The 22908-nt window shown below is 41.1% G+C and overlaps 1 protein-coding gene across 1 annotated transcript in view; it reads right to left on the bottom strand.

Moving 5' to 3' along the window:
• Positions 1–22908, bottom strand: part of mtmr4 (myotubularin related protein 4) — a 130292-nt gene that overhangs the window by 75852 nt on the left and 31532 nt on the right. The window contains 3 exon segments of the mRNA XM_078422457.1: positions 1809–1925; positions 5659–5748; positions 22077–22150. Of these exon segments, the coding sequence (XP_078278583.1) occupies positions 1809–1925; positions 5659–5748; positions 22077–22091 (222 nt within the window). The 5' untranslated portion in view covers positions 22092–22150.

The following is a 22908-nucleotide window of genomic DNA, read 5'->3' as shown; positions in this document are numbered from 1 at the left end:
TCTATCTGGAAAGTGTAATGTGGGGCATTTGTAGAGGGCAAAAAGCAAAGCCAAGGGAATATGCAATGAATAATAAGCAATTAAAAACTGTATAGGATTTCAGGAACCAAATACAATTCTTCAGGTTCCAAAGATCAGCAGCTCGGTAAACGGGTGGTGAAGGAGGCATGTGGTTTATGCCCTTTTATAAAAGAAATGAGAAGTTAGGCCAAAGTTCCTCCTAGAAACTCAAAGCAAAATTGTAGATGCTAAATATTTTGTAAATTCTCAAGTCAGGCAGTATGCATTGAGTAAGAAACAGAATTAAATGTATCAAGTTGATCTTTCATCTTAGCGTTTACACCATAGTCTTGTTTCTAATGTGGCTGGAAGACTGCTTGGAGTTGAGTCATCATGTTATACAAAGGATGGGCTTCACTAGATGAGTTGGAGAATTGACATACTTTTGGAATAACAAGGATAAATAAATGATATTTAGTTGACTCGATTATAATGGTCGCACGGTAGAGCAGCGGTAGAGTTGCTGCTTTACAGCGAATGCAGCGCCGGAGACTCAGGTTCGATCCTGACTACGGGTGCTGTACTGTAAGGAGTTTGTACGTTCTCCCCGTGACCTGCGTGGGTTTTCTCCGAGATCTTCGGTTTCCTCCCACACTCCAAAGACGTACAGGTATGTAGGTTAATTGGCTGGGTAAATGTAAAAATTGTCTCTAGTGGGTGTAGGATAGTGTTAATGTACGGGGATCGCTGGGCGGCACGGACTTGGTGGGCCGAAAAGGCCTGTTTCCGGCTGTATATATATGATATGATATGATATGGTACCTTAAACAAGTATATTTCAAAATACTGATTACCACTGGCACCTATATAACAATTGAATGTTACAAATGATAATTAATAGTTGGTTTGGATTTCCAGATAGAATGATTAACAATTTAGTCCACGCAATATAAACACATAGCAGTGTTTGTGCACGAAACAGTTTTAAAATTACGCAAACTGAAAATATAGATTTTCTTTTGCTTAAATGGAAAATTAAGAGGACATTAATAATGTTGTGAACAGTTTATTTAAAAAGGAAAATTTGGTTATCAACAAGCTGCCCAATCAAATTGGCAGCATGCCAGATCCTCGGAAGGTATAAATGGGGGCAAGAATAACAGCAAGATCAAGATCGGGAAGTAATAATTTATGTATTTAGAAAATTATCAGAATATTTCTAGGCCTTCTGTATGTGGAAGTAAATGAAACAGTTAGGGAAACATGGAAGATGCATTTATAAAAGAGACAAAGTTTTCAAGAGTCATACAGAAGCAGTAGGGAATAAAGATCTTCAAGGAGAAAGATCAAAACAAACAAGGACAGAAGGAAGAAAATAAATTGGAGATGCAAAGACAAGCAGACTCGCCATTAGAAAACAGATCATTTTGTTACAGAGCAATGCCAACCTAAACAGCATTTAATACAAGTTTCATGGAGGAATTAAACTACGATCGACTTGACTTCTTCAATGAAAAAATTACACCCCTTCCCTTTTCCAGCCTGCTGCATTCAATTCTCCCATTTCTTTACATTTTAATAATATAGTGTATTACTAAGAGAAGAGTGAATTCCATATTCTCATTAACAGAAGGGAGTTGGCTGCAAACTAAAAGCTAATATATTAACATGATAGTAGATGCAGCAATTCTAACTGATGCACTTTGAAAATTTGTAAAAACCTGTCGGGCTAAGCTATTGTAAGATTACAGGAGTTTTAATATGTCATTTATTAAAATACTGTGTGTGATGATTAAAGTACTGCTTACATTGATTAAAGAGTCTTGATATTTAATGTGCAGTCTGTAATTGGAAATAGCAATTATAGCATCATCTGCACGGCCCAGGTATTCCACACCTTCACCCTGGAGTACTGGAAAAGGAATCTGTGAACAAAAAAGGCAACGTTAAAACTGCATTATTTTTATTTCACTATTCTTAAATAAGAAACTAGATCATTGATAGATTATGGTTGCAATGCTTCGTGTGACAAGCAAAGGCCCTTTCACAAGTTCCACAAAATTACATTCCCCTCTATCAAATATACTTTGATCTCCCACCTCAGAGTTATAGTCATACAAGTCCTTCGATCCAACTTGCCCAAGCCAACTAACATGTAACATCTACACTAGTCCCACCTGCCTGCACTTTGCCCATATCCCTATAAACCTGACTGATCCATGTACCTGCCTAATTGTTTCTTCAAAGTTGCAATAGCCCGTGCCCTATTTCAAAACTATTTTCATGACTGTTATTCATGATCTGAAGATTATTTAATCTGTGGCCTTCATTTTGGAGGCACCATATTACAGGAAGGATTTCCTGGTATTTTAAACGTTGTGGTGAATAAGATAACTAGGCATTATACACCTGAATTACAGAGGGACAACAGAATCTGGGTCTGTTCACAGTATAAATGATGGCAGGGGTAATCCTTATTTTTGCATTGTAACAAGCGATAGCAGCACCAGTGTCAGTGGAATGAATGAGTTTGAATTAAACTCTGACAATTGGCTGGTCAGATACAACTGGCATGATTAATATGCAAAATAAGAGTCTAGAACTGGCCTGTCTAGTAAGGGCAGCAGCTGTGAATGCTAGCCACAGTCAAATTTAGCTTTCCTCCCTTGTAGCTCTTACTGTAAAGGGCAAAGCAGTAATCCACTTCCAGCCAACTCCAAAGCTTTTTTCGTAACCCAATACTATGATTTAAAGATGTGTGCTGGTAATCTGAAACCAGATTCAGTACTTTTAAGACTGCAAATAACTTTTTTCCCCTTCAGTCAGCTTATTGGTAGAAGTCCTAATCAGAAATCCAAACTCAAGGCTGAATGTAAAAGGGAGAATGTGAAGGAAATTGTCAATCTTGTATTGACAAAAGCTTCAAAAATAGTCATGGATATTACGGAGGTCTTTATTGTTACATCCCAATCAATTTATTTTGCCTATAACAATTTTACTATTTTGTCACATCAGTTGCTTAAAAAAATGTTACATTACCAATAACATTGTCTCTTAACTGAATTGTATTTATATTCCAATTCACTGTAAAATTTTACAGCAAGCAGGAATGTAAAGTGATCAATCTGTATATTGGAACAATGTATTAGTGATTCATGATAATTGAATGGAAGTCTAAAAAATTTGCATGCGCTTCTAATTTTGCGTATTGCATTCAGTGATCACATGGTGGTCTCCTTTGCAATGGAAATTGTGGATTGCTATGTAGAGTGCCTGCATTCAGTCTGCATGAGAAATTCTGAGCTTCTATTGCAATAAGCTACAAGTCTGTGACATTAGCACCATTTCTTCCTTTCCATTAGTACTGCCTGTCCTATTGGTCATGTCCTACAACCCAGCACCACAAAGCGTAATTACCTCTGTTTCTATTAACCCATTTGACCTGGTCTCATCCTATCATAGATGTCTGTCTTATTCATCCTACCCACCACCACCTCTGCAGAGAGAACAGAATAAACAGATAAAGATATCTGGTAACATGCATGCTACGCAGAGGATAAGACACAAAAAGCTGGTGTAACTCAACGAGTCAGACAGCATCTCTAGAGAAAAGGATTAGGTGATGTTTCGGGTCAAGGTCCTTCTTTAGGCAGAGGTGTAGATAGACTTCCAGATAAATCACATGACCAATTGGTCAACGGGTTAAATTGATTATGAAATTTTAAAAAACAGATGCAAAGAAAAATAACACCCTTACAGCAATGTAATTAGCTGTGACATTGGCTCGATTTCTTCCTTTCCATTAGTACTGCTTGTCCTATTGGTCATGTCCTACAACCCAGCTGAGATCTCAAACTTGGGAACGAGAAGCTTCTGTCATGAATCTATCTGGTCCATACCTGAAACTTGAGGGCCTCAGATATACCATGATTTTGATCATCTACAAGAAAGATGCACTTCTGTGGTACCTACAAAGCTATGTGCCTGATTGCTACAGGGAAAGTCATTGCCAGGGTCTTCAACTGCCTCTTACAGTGGGATGGAGAGCTGCTCTTCAAATGCTGTGTGGATTCAATCCTTTGTGAGGCTCAATGGACATAACCGTCATTCCATGTCATCTCACAAACCCAGAGCAATGTAGGCATCAAAAACTATACATAGCCTTTCTCAACCTCACCAGCATTTGACTGTATTAAACAGGATGTTGACAACACACGTCTCAAATTACGCTGACAAGAGAAATAGTCTTGATCTCGTATTTGCTTTATGATGGCATGCAATCCTAACTGAAAAGAACCAATCTGATTGAAGACCAGTGTCAAACAACGATGGATCATTGGCCTGGCACTACCCCCAAACTACAGGTAGACATTGATAACACTCACCACTGCTTTCAATTCTGCACCATAGCCTTCAGTTAATCAACTGAAGAAAAGGGTGCTTGAAGATCAAGACCTCAGACTTAACACAAAACTCATGGACCACCCAACACGCAAAAGGGAAAGGAGATGTGTAGGTAGCCCGGAGGTGGAAAAACCACACACCGGCTGATCGACATTTGGAACCCCACATGGCCTTTGCACTTCTTCAACAAAGCCCAGGAGTGGTGTGACAAATATGATCTCTCTGCCCTATTTTTTCCCTCCAATTTGTGAAAAGTCCATTGTCAGTGGACCACCTACTACTCATGGACTCGGACAATTTAAAGCAATGGAAAGATACCATCAATATGGTTGGTCTCCATCAAATCCACTATATTTAGTAAATGGATAACCAATGTCAGTGGCCTATCCTAGGCCTATCTCTCCACCATTGAGGCCCACATTACATTCAGTCAGCTCCATTGTTCAGGCTGTTCTGCGTATACAACACCAGACTCACCATTAGGCACACTGTTCCAAGGTCTACCATGGAACGTGCTTAAAGCTTCGTTGAAGATACATGAAAACATTCCCATCAAAATTCCCTATCCTGTATCCCACAAAGTCGAAAACTAGTATTTGGGATGACATGAGAATCTTGTCTTTACATATTGGGAGTAGCAGAAACTCGGCTAAACTGCTGCAAGGAACAACTATCACTATCTTACAATATCCCTACCCACCCAACCTACCAAGCACCTCCTGCCCCATATGTGGAACAACCTGCAATTTCTACATTAGCCTTGACCATCATGACAAAAATCTACAAGACAGGTGCTGCAGCAAGTTCCTCTTAAAACGGCTGCTGAAACACAAGTAATTATTTTGAATTTGTTTCATTCTTCCACAAGGAAACCTAGTAGTACCACGCAGCAAGACCAAACACAAAGTTTCACGTTACACTGGAAAAGAGCATCAATGTCAAATTACAAGCAGCAACTCATTCAACCTTCAGTATCTACCATGGCATTCATTTTCTTCTAAACCTTAATGATTACAATTATTTTAGTCTAATTACAAAAGATGAACTATTTAAAATTTCTTAAAAGCAGACCTGACATAAGCATGTCCAGAAAAATGAATATACCTATTTCATGTGTGTTTTAAGGTCTGAAATCTCAGCTTCCCCCATCCACCCAGATTTCAAATTGGGAGAGCAAAGAGAGGGCTTGACCCACACTTCCATAGACTTCAAATTCAAATTCCCATTCATGAACAACATCATTGCAGACCGTACCTGCAAGTCCTCCTCTTCCTTCACCAGATCCTTCCGTGGAAATAAATCTTTGGCCTGGATGTACTCCAAACTGGGTGGCCCTTCTTCACCCTGTAAATAAAAACAAGTACAGGTCAAGAAGATGGAGACAAGGAACTCCGGATGCTAGTTTACCAATGAAAGACACAAAAGACAGGTCTGAGTCAGGTTCTCAACCCAAAATGTAATCTATCCACGTTCTTCAGGGATGCCAAATTAAATTTCATCTGCTTTATCCATTTGAGACTTCCAAGCTTTGTGCTATCTGCTAATTTGGAAATTTAACCCTGTACCTAATGGCTATTAAGCGTCTTTGAGTATATGAAAAGCGCTATATAAATAAAATGCATTATTATTATTATTAATGGACTAACTCATGGGGAACATCAGTCTATCATCCTCAAGTCTGAAAATCAAAAGCAGATATCCAAAAACTGCATGGTATTGAAGCTCAAAAGCGACTCGTGTGTGCTTGTACATAACTCACTGAAGGCTGACAAGCAGGTGCAACAAGTAACAGGTTAGCCTTTAAATGGGGAGGATCTTATTAATCAAGCATAGATATCTTACTGTGTTTGTATAGGACTTTAGTGTTATCTAGTGTTTTAGTCTGTGAAGATTCACATGACTGGCTCTAGGGACAGTGAGTGAGTTTGCCATACGGGAAAAAATTGAATAAACTGGGACCACATTTTCCATAGTTTGAGATCTTATTAAAATCCTTAAAGGGTTTCCATAGGCCAAATGCAGAAACATGTTTCCCGCTCATGAGAAGTCTAAGACTTGGGAGGGGGTTACAATTTAATAAAGGGCAGGCTCTTTAGAACCAAGATGAGGAAACATTTTTTCACTCATAAAGGTGGGCAACTTTCTCAACCATGGTAGGCTGTGAAGGGTCAACGGTTAGAGATTGTTAGGTTTCTGGGTATTAAAAGAATCAAGGGATATGGCAAGTGTTGGTAAACAGCCGTGAGGTACAAGACCAACCATGACCACAAAGGGCAGAGTCGGCTTGAAGAGCTAGATAGCCTCTTCCTATTTGGTACAGATGGATTTAATTACATGGGACTTCACCTTGTATTGAGCAGACTTCACTGTGGAGCATAGATTACATTTTTTTCATCAGCCTCGAGAAAAAATTCCATCAGCTCAATCAAGCACAATTTGCATTTAACAAATGTGTCGGAAGGAACTGCAGATGCTGTTTTATTACCAAAGATAGACAAAGTGCTGGATTAACTCAACAGATCAGGCAGCGTCTCTGCAGAAAAAGAATAGGTGATGTTTCTGGGTCAATAGACAATAGACAATAGGTGCAGGAGTAGGCCATTCAGCCCTTCGAGCCAGCACCGCCATTCAATGCGATCATGGCTGATCACTCTCAATCAGTACCCCGTTCCTGCCTTCTCCCCATACCCCCTCACTTCGCTATCCTTAAGAGCTCTATCCAGCTCTCTCTTGAAAGCATCCAACGAACTGGCCTCCACTGCCTTCTGAGGCAGAGAATTCCACACCTTCACCACTCTCTGACTAAAAAAGTTCTTCCTCATCTCCGTTCTAAATGGCCTACCCCTTATCCTTAAACTGTGGCCCCTTGTTCTGGACTCCCCCAACATTGGGAACATGTTTCCTGCCTCTAATGTGTCCAATCCCCTAATTATCTTATATGTTTCAACAAGATCCCCCCTCATCCTTCTAAATTCCAGTGTATACAAGCCTAATTGCTCCAGCCTTTCAACATATGACAGTCCCGCCATTCCGGGAATCAACCTAGTGAACCTACGCTGCACGCCCTCAATAGCAAGAATATCCTTCCTCAAATTTGGAGACCAAAACTGCACACAGTACTCCAGGTGCGGTCTCACCAGGGCCCGGTACAACTGTAGAAGGACCTCTTTGCTCCTATACTCAACTCCTCTTGTTACGAAGGCCAACATTCCATTGGCTTTCTTCACTGCCTGCTGTACCTGCATGCTTCCTTTCAGTGACTGATGCACTAGATCTCGTTGAACATCCCCTCTTCCTAACTTGACACCATTCAGATAATAATCTGCCTTTCTATTCTTACTTCCAAAGTGAATAACCTCACACTTATCTACATTAAACTGCATCTGCCATGTATCTGCCCACTCACACAACCTGTCCAAGTCAACCTGCAGCCTTATTGCATCTTCCTCACAATTCACACTACCCCCCAGCTTAGTATCATCTGCAAATTTGCTAATGGTACTTTAATCCCTTCATCTAAGTCATTAATGTATATCGTAAATAGCTGGGGTCCCAGCACCGAACCTTGCGGTACCCCACTGGTCACTGCCTGCCATTCCGAAAGGGACCCATTTATCCCCACTCTTTGCTTTCTGTCTGTCAACCAATTTTCTATCCAAGTCAGTACCCTACTCCCAATACCATGTGCTCTAATTTTGCCCACTAATCTCCTATGTGGGACCTTGTCGAAGGCTTTCTGAAAGTCGAGGTACACCACATCCACTGACTCTCCCCTGTCAATTTTCCTAGTTACATCCTCAAAAAATTCCAGTAGATTTGTCAAGCATGATTTCCCCTTCGTAAATCCATGCTGACTCGGAATGATCCTGTTACTGCTATCCAAATGCTCAGCAATTTCGTCTTTTATAATTGACTCCAGCATCTTCCCCACCACTGATGTCAGACTAACTGGTCTATAATTACCCGTTTTCTCTCTCCCTCCTTTCTTAAAAAGTGGGATAACATTTGCTATCCTCCAATCCACAGGAACTGATCCTGAATCTATAGAACATTGAAAAATGATCTCCAATGCTTCCACTATTTCTAGAGCCACCTCCTTAAGTACCCTGGGATGCAGACCATCAGGCCCTGGGGATTTATCAGCCTTCAGTCCCATCAGTCTACCCAAAACCATTTCCTGCCTAATGTGGATTTCCTTCAGTTCCTCCATCACCCTAGGTTCTCCGGCCCCTAGAACATTTGGGAGATTGTGTGTATCCTCCTCAGTAAACACAGATCCAAAGTAACGGTTTAACTCGTCTGCCATTTCTTTGTTCCCCATAATAAATTCCCCTGCTTCTGTCTTCAAGGGACCCACATTTGCCTTGACTATTTTTTTCCTCTTCACGTACCTAAAAAAACTTTTGCTATCCTCCTTTATATTATTGGCTAGTTTACCCTCGTACCTCATCTTTTCTCCCCGTATTGCCTTTTTAGTTAACTTTTGTTGCCTTTTTAGTTAACTTTTGTTGCTCTTTAAAAGAGTCCCAATCCTCTGTCTTCCCACTCTTCTTTGCTATGTTATACTTCCTCTCCTTAATTTTTATGCTGTCCTTGACTTCCCTCGTCAGCCACAGGTGTCTCTTACTCCCCTTAGAGTCTTTCCGCCTCTAAATTGATCCTGCAACCTCTGCATTATTCCCAGGAATACCTGCCATTGCTGTTCTACCGTCTTCCCTGCTAGGGCCTCCTTCCAGTCAATTTTGGCCAGCTCCTGCCTCATGCCTCTGTAATCCCCTTTGCTATACTGTAATACCGACACTTCCGATTTTCCCTTCTGCCTTTCCATTTGCAGAGTAAAACTTATCATGTTGTGATCACTGCCTCCTAATGGCTCTTTTACCTCTAGTCCCCTTATCAGATCAGGATCATTACACAACACTAAATCCAGAATTGCCTTCTCCCTGGTAGGCTCCAGTACAAGCTGTTCTAAGAATCCATCTCGAAGGCACTCTACAAACTCTCTTTCCTGGGGTCCATTTCCAACCTGATTTTCCCAGTCTACCTGCATGTTGAAATCTCCCATAACCACCGTAGCATTACATTTGTGACACGCCAATTTTATCTCCTGATTCAACTTGCACCGTATCTCGAGGCTACTGTTTGGGGGCCTATAGATAACTCCCATTAGGGTCTTTTTACCCTTACAATTCCTCCATCCATACTATCCATACTGATTCAACATCTCCTGATTCTATGTCACCCCTTGCAAGGGAATGAATATCATTCCTTACCAGCAGAGCAACCCCACCCCCTCTGCCCACCTGTCTGTCTTTTCTATACGTTGTGTACCCCTGAATATTCAGTTCCCAGCCCTGGTCCTCTTGTAGCCATGTCTCAGTGATCCCTACAACATCATACTTGCCCATGACTAACTGAGCCTCAAGCTCATCCACTTTATTTTTTATACTACGCGCATTTAAGTACAACACTTTAACTTCTGTATTTACCTCCCCTCTCACATCGGTCACAAATGGCCCTGCCCTTAATCTCTTTTCCCCTCTAGAACTTCTGTTCCCATTCTTCCGAGAGTCTTCTGCAATATCTCCTGTATTCCCTTTAACCTCATCTTCATATTCACAATTTGTTAACCCCTCCCCCCCACTACTTAGTTTAAAGCCACAGGTGTCGCACTAGTAAACCTGCCTGCCAGAATGTTTGTCCCCCTGCTGTTAAGATGTAACCCGTCCCTTTTGTACAAGTCACCCCTAGCCCAGAAGAGATCCAAGTGGCCCAGAAATCTAAATCCCTGCTCTCTGCACCAGCCCCTCAGCCATAAATTCATACCCTCTATCTCTCTGTTCCTGGCCTCACCTGCACGAGGTACCGGTAGCAGTCCAGAGATAACCACCTTCGACGTCCTACTTCTCAGTCTTTTTCCTAACTCTCTAAACTCCCGCTGTAGCACCTCCTTCCTCTTCCGCCCGACGTCATTCGTGCCCACGTGCACAACGACTTCAGGTTGATCGCCTTCCCTTACTAGGATTTTCTGAAGCCGGTCCGTGATGTGCTGAACCCTGGCACCAGGGAGGCAACAGACCATCCTCAAGTCCCTCCTGCTGCCACAGAATCTTCTGTCCGTCCCTTAATCATGTTTTGTCTTTCCACTGACTAGTTAGCATATAACAAAAGCTTTTCACTGTACCTCTCAGTACATGTGACAATAAACCAAACTCAACTCTTCAGACTGAGAGTTGAGGTAGAGGGTGTGCAGCAGAAGGGATAAACTGGATGCAAAAATAAGGCCAGAACAAATCAGGGCTGGCAACCCTTCTGAAGAAGGGTCTCGACCCGAAACGTCACCCATTCCTTCTCTCCCAAGATGCTGCCTGACCTGCGGAGTTACTCCAGCATTTTGTGAATAAACAGGGCTGGCAACAGATGACTTCAGGAAAGGTGGAGCCCAATGTTGGCTGGAGAAGCGACCAGGGGAACTGGTAAGACGACTTGGGTGGGTGGGGGAGGGGAATTCAGGAGTTAATCTTTGCTGCCTTTTTATCAGTGCAATCCCTTGCAAGTGGTTGTTTATATAGTCCCTAATTATTATTTTTTAAATTTCATCACCATGCAGTTGCATGTCCTTGCACCCCTTTCATCTCCTCCAGCATCTCCTCAGAGCCCAAAGAGAATTGGATGATTGCGATAGATCTTCCCGCAACATGCATCCTTGTCTTTCTCAGTCACCTGGGCTGCATTCCATGCAGACCAAGTGAGTTGTTTATTTTAAGCATAGCCCATCCATCATGTAATGTTTTCTTATCAAGTTTTACCCCATTCACTATCTCTACCACTATTTCCAATTCTACAGAGATTTTGGCAACATCCTCTTTAATGGTTAAAACTGACTTGCACTCCAGCAGTCTCTCCTGCATAGATCACTCATTTCATGTCTAAATAGCTTCACAGCCCCTCCTCCTCCAACCAGACTAATCTAGTTATTCTTGACCATCCAGTGGTGACTGAAGGTTTAGTTGACCAAGAATACTTGACACGTTGTAATATTAGGCAGACAAAGCTTGAAACAATAAGGTACTGTGGAAAGTACAACAGATTAAGTGCATCATATATTTCCCATATGTTGGATATCATACACAAAACATTAAGCAGATACTGTACACTGTACATGGCCAGCGCATCATTTTGTGTAATATCTATACATTGATGTTCTTCAAAAGTGTGAAGAACATCAATATACATTATTATATTTAATATACAGCTCTGTCCTTGCCAAATGAATGGAATAATCAATAAATATTTTTTGAGAGAGACAACATGGAAACAAGCCTTTTGGCCCACCGAGTCCACATCAGCCATTGATCATCCATTCACACGGGTTATAAGTTATCCCACTTTCTCATCCACTGCCTGCACACTCAGGGCAATATAGAGACATCAATTAACCAACAAACCCACCCAAGTGGTGACAGGGAGAACGTGCCAACTCCAGAGACAACTCTCAAGGTCAGAACTGAACCCTGGTCTCTGGCACTGTGAGGCAGCAACTCTACCAACTGTGCCACAATTTATTGGAATTGGATAATCATAAGATTGAAGATGGAATTCATCTTTCACAGAGGCTGCAACACTCACACTGCATTTACTGCAAATACAGTTGAACGTTTTATTATTTATGAAAATACGAACATCCTATCAAATGAATTATCCCGGCACCAGGCAGCAAAGAACTGGTTCAGTATCATGCACTTCCACGAGGCTCTTAGAAATAATGCCAGGTACTCAAATTGACATTCATATGACCACAGCTTCACTTCATACAGCAGGTTATGTATTTTTGAAACTTAATGCATTAACTTTAAGTAATTTATTTTATTTACGATGTAAATAGACATTGAATACCTAGCCTTCTCGCAGCAATTTTAATTTACATATCATCCCAAATCTTCCCTGTATTTCACAATATATTAATCTGGGCTTTCTTTTGTCATTCGTTGTATTGTAAAGCAATCAATCTAGTTCATTCTTACCAAAACGTTCATAAACCATCAATCCAAACTCTAAACTGTTAATACCAATATTCTACAATTCATAGATACATAGACAATAGGAGCAGGAGTAGGCTATTTGGCCCTTCGAGCCAGCATCTCCATTCAATGTGATCATGGTTGATCATCCACAATCAGCACCCCGTTCCTGCATTCTCCCCATACCCCTTGATTCCACCTGTCCTAAATTCATCAAACAGGACCTGTTACTGCAATCTCTTGAGTGCTCTAAATTAGTCTGGGTCTTACAATATAAATCACCATTGTGCTTTGCATCCTATTAAGCTAGGCCATCTCCAGCCAAATCCTATTGTGCTCCACTGTTTTTAAATCTGGAGCTTCCCTCCACTAAATCCATAATATTCTATTGCCCTGCAATTTGGATTTCCTAACCAATATTTTAAATCTTGTTTGTCAAGAACCATGGGTAGCAGTCTTAGGTAAATATTTAACCCTGTAAGGGCAACCCGAAACAACCCAGTAAGAGCATCGACAGTGTTTAACTGGAATTGAGTGCAGAAGACTTACAACAAAAGGTATGTCTTACAACCTTTCACAATCTTTATTAGCAGTGATTAAAACCAATCTGGAAGACTGCTTGATTTCACACAATAAAACTTCAAATGGTGCATTTGTAATTGTAACAGGCCCCTCCCAACATGCCACAGCTTCAGACAGAAGCAACAGCATCTTTTTTGATAAAGAGATTTTGGAGACACCCTTTCATCAGCGATTCTAGATAACAGCACTGTTTATCTGTCACCAAAATCAGTACATTTCAAACATTTAGTTTACAAATACCGGCCCTACTTTGCATTCCTCTAAGATTCAAGCACCATATTGTTTGCATTATAGCATTGAAAATGCTGTGAGCAAGAAAATATTAAAAACACAAATGAATAGTGTGAACTAAACATACATACAAAATAAAATCAGTAAAATAAATATCAGAAACATTCCTCAGTAATGCCGAGCCACATACCAACATGATCACCTGAAAGCAATGTCTGTCTCAGCCCTGTGGAACAGAATATGCTTAGTCACCAGCCATCCTTGCCTTCCCAATACCAGCAAAATGTTCCATGATTTTCAGGATTCCTTGCCTGTTTTCCCTCTCATGTCGCATTTGAAAAATTACCTAGCATCCCATGGCTGCACAGGCCTCAAAGCCAATAGAAGTAAAAAAAAAGCAGCAGACTCACAAAGCAATTCAGCATGGAACAGCTGACGTGAGCAGCCAGACTCATGTTCAGTGCAGGCTGGTATGTTTCTGCAGTGCATGAAGCCTACACGGATTCACAGAGGATTTATCCAGCCCCGGCACAGACCCCTTCATCGCTGCTGCTCTGCTATCAGACAGAAAATGATGAACACACACTGCCTGGGAAGTGAATAATGTAACTGGAGCATTTTCCAGACTTTGTCCAATCAGCTGATTTTCTGCTGCAGGTGCACATAGCTGTATAACTGCTTGGGAGGGGGAGGGGGAAGGAGTGAAATGGGATTGTAGCTCCTCCTACGGAGCATCACTCAGTGCTGTGCAACCTGTACTGCATCACATGCAGCTCCTACTGCAGAGAGCTGCAGTCAGCTATTGTACTGGACACATGCTTCAAGTATCTCTCCATCCACTAGGAGCACCACAAATTTTGGCATTTTCTGTGCATTTAAAATTTTAATGGACTTGCAAACGCATTCTACCACAGCTCCAAAGTGTGCTTGAAATTTATGACAAATGCACATGGTTTAATTTACACTATACTTCATAATTATTGGAAAGCATAGGTATCTCCCAATCAAAAACTGCATCAGGCAATCAGAGCTCCAACACCATCTTTGCTTTGTTTAACTTTGTTCCTAAGAGGGCCTGAGAGAGTACATGTTAACGCACATTTATAAGCTGGAGTGGAGAGATATGGTACATTATATCCACCATGAGGAGACTCCTTCCCCCAACTACCTCCCTGACTTCAGTGACCGAGAAGATCCTTCCCTGCAGCAGAATCCCCAGATCAGAAGCATGACCGTCATTGCTCCTCCGAACATACCGACAGTATGTGGGGTGGCGACTACAACTACCTCTAATAGCTGCGGAGTTGTGGTAGTCCACACTCTTGTAGGGTTATATTTGGGGCTCAGCAGCACTTATTTTTGTAAACGATGCTGTGCATTGTATTGACCTTGGAGCTTTTAAAAACTAGGTTTGGGAGATTCGCAATGCTATTACAAACAAAATGAGCTGAGGAATTTCACCTTTACCTGCACTCCATTTCTCCTTCAAGTGGTGATTTGAAATTGCTTTGTCTTGTGACATGAGAGGAAAATGGGCGTTTGACAGAGGATATGAAAATATAATTCACAATGCATTAAGAAAGGATAATGGAAAACGCAGAAGAATGGAGCAATGGGGTGGGGATGTGAAAGAGAGAGTGTAGTTATAATAGAACTAGTAATTAGAACATGGAGGAATCCATTCTTTGCATTTGTGGGCTATCCAGCATTAGGTAGTAAACTCGCTACACTGAAATGTCTTGTCATTTTGTACATTCCGTAGAAATGTATGCAGTCATGCTTATTTATTAACTTTAGAATTTTGTTTGAAAAAAACAGAATAGCCACTCATTCTACCAAGTAGTAGAACTTGGTTAAGGCATGTGATTCATTCCGTGTACATTTTGGCAACCTGAACAAACCTGTTGTTTTCACCTATAACCTCAGATTGTTGGCGAATGAGATGTCTGGCAGCTGATGAAAAAAATTAAACTGTAGTGAAAAACTAACATATTACTAAATTAATGTAGGGATTTTTCATTGACTTCATTTACACTCTTTATCATGTTAATTAGTTGTGGCCTTCCAATTATTCCTTGATGCAGCACTGGAAAAATTGTCCGTGCAGTTTGTCTCATTCCATCCCTGTTATTCATGAGAATATTATTCACACTAGAATTTGCACTTTATCAACTGGATTAAACTAAAATCTGCCATTGTTTACATTATTGAGAGCAAATTTCCATTGGATAATTTCTGTTCTGTCCATTGCTATACGTGTGAGTTTCAGTGACCATGTAATTGAATTTGCCTTGGAAGGTATTGTCATGATGGATCAATGTTTGCCAAATTGGCCATTTAAAAAAATCCGTCATATTTGTACCATCATTAATGCCAGCAACCTTTTCAGACGGTGCTCCGAGATAAATACTGGCAATTGTGAAGTTTCAGCAATTTGGAATAATATAACCTTTCAAATTATCTTAAATCATCAAATAAAAGTGAGAAGTATTAATTTTCTTGACATAATCCTTTCTTTCTCTTGTATAAAATAATAATGTGATAAAATGAGATATTGTTCTTCCTCTTGGAGAACTAGGCCCCTATTTTTGTTCCTTATTATTGATATGCACTGTTGCCTTTTTTATTTTTCCTGTTATCGGCTAGGTACAGAGAAATGTGCTACTAGCTGAAGATTACTAATGGCTGAGAACTAGTCTTTAGTCTTTTTTTAAATTGGGATTTGTGGGATTCCCTTTCAGAAAGATGATTTTAAGTATTTCCTCCCATCTTTCAAGCAGTATTGGTCATGTTCCTTTGTGATATCAATTGGGGCAGGTTCAGATGATAAAGCTTGACATGAGACTTGCTCCTTCACAACGTGTTTTATTAGTAGTCCTACTAATCAATCTGAATTCCTAATTTTACTTTTCCCCATACCTAATGATTTTTAATATCTTACCAAGTATCCAAAGAGAAAATAGAAATATGATACTCATCCAAAAATGTCCTTGTGTGTGGTTTAACAATAGTCATTTTACTGGTTTGTGGAGTCAATTTATAAATGACATGGGGCACAGGAATGGATTTAAATTAATGTTAAGTAAAATAATTAGCAAATGTTGCAAATTGAGAGCCCATAGATGTTCCAGCAGAAACAATTATACGACTGATGGGGAAATAGCAAGCAATTTGTTTTTGTAGGGAATGTCTAGCATTACTCTGTGTGCTACCTCTTGTCATTGTGAATCATAGCACACACAGCAGTGTCTGAGTCACCAGCAGGGTGGGGCAGAAAAAGACAAATGTGTGCATAAGATTGATGTGATGCTGTTTCAATTGTCCTTTTGCTTATTTACTTTAGAAGGAATATACAAGGAAAAATCCTGACAAATTTCACTAGGTACATTGCCTGAGGTATTACCAAATGTGGAAATGTGGCTAAAATTGACACAATTGTGTTTTTTATTATCTTTTCTAATCACAAGTCTGCGCTGACCTGGTGCATGTGGGGAAAGCCATGTTTGACGTTTAGAATGTAGAACAGTATCGCACAGGAACCGACCCTTCGGCCCACAATGTCTGTGCCGAAAATGTAATTAATCCCCTTTGCCTGCATGTGATCCATATACCTCCATTTCCTGCATATTCATGTGACTATTTAAAAGCTGTTTAAATGCCACGGTTGCAAATGCTCCAACCACCCCTCTTGGCAACATGTACCCAGCACTTGCTACTGTTTTGATTTTTTTTTAAACCTTGTCCTGCACATCTCCATTGAACATCTCCCTTCTGACCTTAAAGTTATGCTGTCTAGTATTTGGGTGGTTTTCCACCCTATGAAAGATTCTGACTATCTACCCTATCTGTATCTTTCAGAATTTTGTAAACTACTGTCTCCCTCGGGTGCCTCCGCTCCAAGTTAAAATCCATATTTGTCTAACCTCCTCTGAGCAAATACCCTCTAAGCCAAGCAGCAGCCTGATAAAGCTCTCCTGCACCCTTTCAAAGTATTCACAATCTTCCTGCAATGGAAAACCCAAATTACACAGATTATTCCAAATGGAGCCTAACTGAAGTTTTATAAAGCTGCAAAAGGATTTGCAAAGCTCGATTGATGAAGACCAGCATACCTTAAACCTTCCTTACCATTCCATCTATTTGTGTTGCTACTTTCAGGGAGCTATGAACCTGCTTCCTAAGAACCTTCTGTACATCAATGCTCATCATGAACCTGTAAACTTTGTTGTTTACAGTAAGTAATGCTCCCCCAGTAAGTAATGCTCCCCCACTCCAGTGCATACGCCCGTGCGGAACGAGCGGATGGCTGTCTTCCAGTTCTGGCAACATCCGGGCCGGTGAATTCAACTGCATCGCTGATGTGGCTGAAACCAGTGGTGCTGACAACAGTTTGGACAACACCTCCAGGCTGCTGATGGAAAAGGTCAAATTGGCAAGGCTGTACAGTGCCTTCAACAATCCTGCTGAGCTGCAATTCACTTGGTCGAGATTGGATGGCTCAGCCCATTCCCAGATTGACTTCCCCCCACATGAGGGGAAGTCAATCCGGGAATGGGCTGAGCCGTCCGATCTCGACCAAGTGAATTGCAGTCAGACACACCAACATCAAGCCGATGTTCTTCTTTGATCACTGCCTGCTTCAGACTTCCCATCACCTGCAGCAGGGGCAGGAGGCAGGCAGGGGTTCAAACTGCTGTGTCAAACTGCTGACCCAGAGAATAATCGAGGAACTAAAGAGGGACTTGGTTGGATCAGAGAAACCTTCAGGTACACTGGTGGGAAGCATCACAAGGTTATTCATACTCAAAGGGTGGTAGGATACTCAAAAATTAGGACACATAGATGCTTCTATGGCCAAATACATGAATCCAGAGGGTATGTTGTCTCCATGAGGCCAACATTAGAATGTCACGGTAGAGTTGCAAGCTGAGGTAAAACAACCAGAGGTCATGGTTCATACGTATACTATGATGCAAGTAAAAAGTTGCTCAGGTTTTGCAACATGAATATTAGGAAGAATGCAGATTAATGAACAAGACCTTTTAAGGTTATCATCTCTGAATTAACACTAGTGCCACAAATGGTCATTGTAGGACTTGAGGATGGGTCAAATGAATTATGATTAAAGGGATGGTGTTGGAGGGAGGGCTTTAAATTTCAGTATCAGAAATAGATTAAAAGGACAGGATAATAAAAACATACACATGTGTGGAGAAAAGATAGGAAACCTTTAGTGTGTGTGTGTGTGTGTGTGTGTGTGTGTGTGCACGTGCGTGCGTGTGTGGAGATGCACTTAAAATTATGTTGGAAGGGAAAGAAGTGACTCAATTTTATCACTGGCAGACAAAACATTAGAGACAGGATGATAACATTGACAAGCTTAATATATTTTGTAAAACAGAAACTAAAATCAGTTTAACCTATGTTTGTTAATGCTACTGATCACCCAGGGTCATTTTTCTACCCACTTGCATGTGAGAATCACCTTAGTGAATTTGCCCATAGTCAGTTGCAAATCTAATGATGACATGCGTCTCAAAGCGCTCGTATAGTCCATTACATGCAGGCATTGGGGATTGTGTGTACAATTTATTACCTTCACTGTTGACTCGCAGAATAATAAGGGACACCTCACAGAATTCAGAAACAAAACAATTAAAAGGGTTTATTTACTATGTCATATTAATGTCTTGTGCACTGCATCTTTCAATGGTCCACATCACCTCCATTGATTCACTGGTGCGCCATTCACTGATCACTTTTTTTCCCAATCATTTCTAAGCTGCATATTGCAATTAATGGCCGCTTTATCAGCCCGCACCTTACAGGGGGTTAGGAATACTCAGGAGTCAAGTGTCAAGCAGGCCAGACACAAAGATCACCAAGTCCCTTGTGCTTTTCCATACTTCCACAGCAGCCTTCTATTTAGCAGTACGATCGTTGCCATGGAGAGATATCTTCAAAGCTGACTCACTTTCCAACACTCTGCATTCAGCTCCTTACAGGAACAGTGTGGTCCCTTTTTTTGCACATAAATCTGTGGTCATTATGTCATGGTTTTGAAGATAGGTGCTATGTTTAACCCAAATGCAGACACACTTTTTAGTGCATCAAGATGGTGATGACAGGCGGTGTCTCTGTATCCTGTCGCAGGACGTTCGTCTTCTTCAGGCTGATGGGCAGCCCAAGGTCCTTGCAAGCCCGATGGAAGCGGTTCATCAGTGACTGTAGTTCCTGCTGGGTGTGGGACACAACTGCTGCGTCATCGGCGAACAACATGTCTCTGATGAGAGCTTCACGTACTTTTGTCTTGGCTCGGAGGCGGGTGAGGTTGAAGAGCCTGCCGTCTGATCTAGTACGCAGGTAGATCCCCTCTGTTGCAGTGCCGAAGGCATGTTTCAGGAGCAGAGCGAAAAAAATCCCAAAGAGTGTGGGAGCGAGGACACAGCCTTGTTTGACGCCACTGCGGATGTCGAAGGGCTCCGAGAAACTGCCATTGAACTGCACTGTCCCCTTCGTGTTGATGTGGAAGGATTCTATCGTGCTCTGCAGTTTTGGTGGTCAGCCGATCTTTGTGAGAGCTTGGAATAGGCCATCTCTGCTGACGAAGTCAAACGCCTCGGTGAGGTCAATGAAAGCCATATATAGAGGCATCTGCTGTTCACTGTACTCAAATGGTAAAAAATGGATAAGATAAATACTGTATGAATGCTGCTGTTGTACCTGGGCATGAAGCTGGAGAAGAATTAACAGTCTGGATAGAATAATTGAATGGTTTAAGTGTTTATGGAAATGTTTTTAATCTCCATCTTTAGAAAGGAATATTTTAATTTTTGACTAGTCTATTCATCTAAGCGTGAAAGCCCCCGTGAGTTAATTTTAACATGAAATTCTTTGTTACTTCCAGATGCAGCAATTTCTGCTGCTTATGTCTTTCATTATACACTGGCATGCATCTCTTAAATTGCATTTTATATCACTGCTCTCAAGCTTACTTTATGACAAAATTTACAAGATTTCAGAGTTACTACTGTTTTTCAAACGTTGCATTATTTACTTTTCTATAATTTAATCATAGGTCTTTCATTGTCCCTTCGTCTCAGCAATTTATTGCGCAAATTAAAAATCTTTCTCTGGCAATTTCATTCACTGAATAAGATTGGGAAGCCCAGTGCAGTGCATGGAAGTGCCAAAGTAAAGGCAAAACAATTTCAATACAAAGGAGAGAATCGAGAGAAATAAAATTTCATTGATATTCGAAAGATGAAAATGCTTGGACACCAAGTGCTACAAGAGGTAAGAAGTTTAAAATCATTTGAGTTCTTGAAGGCAAAATTTAAATACTCAAATGACCGTTTGGATGCTAACTAGATCAAAGGCTTTTACTCACCCCTATCATTCTTTCAAGATAGTTTGATGATATTAGAATACAAAAACATAGGAGCAGGAATAGGCTCCTCAGACGCTCAAGCCGATCCCACACATTATCTCTTTTTTTAGTTTAGCTTAGTTTAGATACAGCGCGGAAACAGGCCAACCAGCGATCCCCGCACATTAACACTATCCTACACACACTAGGGGCAATTTACACTTATACGAAGCCAATTAACCCACAAACCTGTACGTCATTGGAATGTGGGAGGAAACCAAAGATCTTAGAGAAAACCCACGCGGTCACGTGGAGAACGCACAAACTCCATACAGACAGCACCCGAAGTCGGGGTCGAACTCGGGTCTCCGGAGCTGCATGCGCTGTAAGGTAGCAACTCTACCGTTGCGTCACCATGGTGCCCTTCTGTGGCATTTCCCCCGAGCCCCAAAATCCCATCAAAAATGCATCTACTTGTCCTTAAATCCAGTCTCCACAATCTTTGAGTGGAGAATTCCAGAGAGATTTGCCACCTTGTGCAAGAAGTTCCTACAAACCTCAGTATTAAATGACTGCATCCAAATCTTGTAACAACATCCCAACATTCAAGATTCTCCCAATTGTGGAATAGATCTCAGCTATCCTCAATTTTAAATTTACTTAACTTATCATTTTGCTTGCCAGAATGGTCTTGCATGTTTACTCATGATAGGGAGGGAAGCCAATCAGCCCAATCAGTGTATGCTGGCTCCCAACAGAGCAATTAATTAGTTGAACATCAACCTTGTGTTTCCTGGTGGCCTTGACAGAAATCCGCACGGTCATGGAGAGAATGGGAGATTTCCACATAGGCAGCACCAAAGACCAGGAATGAACCGATATTCCTAAAGTTGTGAGGTAGCAATATTAATTAAATACTACTGTTTTGCCCTTTTCCCCTCTTTCACTTTTTGCCCTCCCTCTTACAAAGACATTTAGCATGGAGACAGGCTCTTCAGCCCAGAATCAATGCCAACATTGAAGCACCCATTTACACTAATCCCATTTTATTCCTGGCATACAATAAATTTGCTCTAGAATCGACCACTCACCAACACACTGGGTGTGTAGTGGTCACGTAATATACCAAATCACACTTTTCTGGAATGTGGAAGGAAACCAGGGCACACTGGTTTCCTTCTACATTCACATAGTCATAGCACATAGTCATAGCACATAGTCATAGGGCAAACGTGCAAATTCACATGGACAGCAGAGGAGGACAGGATTGAATGCAGGCTGCCGAAACTGCAAGGCAGCAGCTCTACTGGCTGTACCACCATGCTGATCTCTTTCACTTTCTCTACATTCACTTTGAGACAAATCCATAAATTTTTATCATACAGACATACAAAACATCCTTAAAACAAACTATCCTTAAACCAAAGAATGAAACTGGAGAAACCATCATTAAATCAGCCAGAACTTACAGTCTCTGTCCCCATGGTCTCAATCAATTTCGTTGTTAGGAAAGTTGTGGCTGTTTGTTCACTCCCAACGGCACCTACAAAAATGAAAAAAAAGTCATGTTAGTTAGCACCACAACAGCCATTGGTTTTCAATAATGGTACCCACAACAGCCATTAGTTTTCAATAATTGATTTTTAACAATCCTCCATCTGCATCAACCACTGTTCAGTACATCATATCAGGCTCTGTTTATTATCTCAAGTGGATGCAAATTAAAAATCATACGGTATTATTTTGAATAGCCGAACAATTATCACTGGTGACACAAGAAACTGCAGATGCTGGAATCTTGAGCAAAAAACAAAATGTTTGAGGAACTCAACAGTTCTGTTGAGGGAACGGACAGACATTTCAGGTCGGAACTATTCTTCAGACATGATCAGTCTGAAAAAAGGTCTCAACCAAAGACGTCACCTGCCCACTCCCCCAACAGATGCTGACTGAGCCGCCGAGTTCCTCCAGCACTTTGACTTATTCCTGGTGTATTGAATAATATTTATTTTTCAACAATATTTAAAAACTGATCTCTTACACAAACAGATGCAGGGTGGGATCTTGCTTATCTAAATTGGTTTGTTGCATTTTCTGTATTACAACACTGGGGAGAAAAGATGGAGTACGAAGGTAAGCTGGCCAATAGACAATAGGTGCAGGAGGAGACCATTCGGCCCTTCGAGCCAGCACCGCCATTCAATGTGATCATGGCTGATCATTCTCAATCAGTACCCCGTTCCTGCCTTCACCGAATACCCCCTGACTCCGCTATCCTTAAGAGCTCTATCTAGTTCTCTC

Source organism: Rhinoraja longicauda, chromosome 26, assembly GCF_053455715.1.
Source record: "Rhinoraja longicauda isolate Sanriku21f chromosome 26, sRhiLon1.1, whole genome shotgun sequence".
NCBI lineage: Eukaryota > Metazoa > Chordata > Chondrichthyes > Rajiformes > Arhynchobatidae > Rhinoraja > Rhinoraja longicauda.
This window is presented reverse-complemented; position numbering and strand designations above follow the sequence as displayed.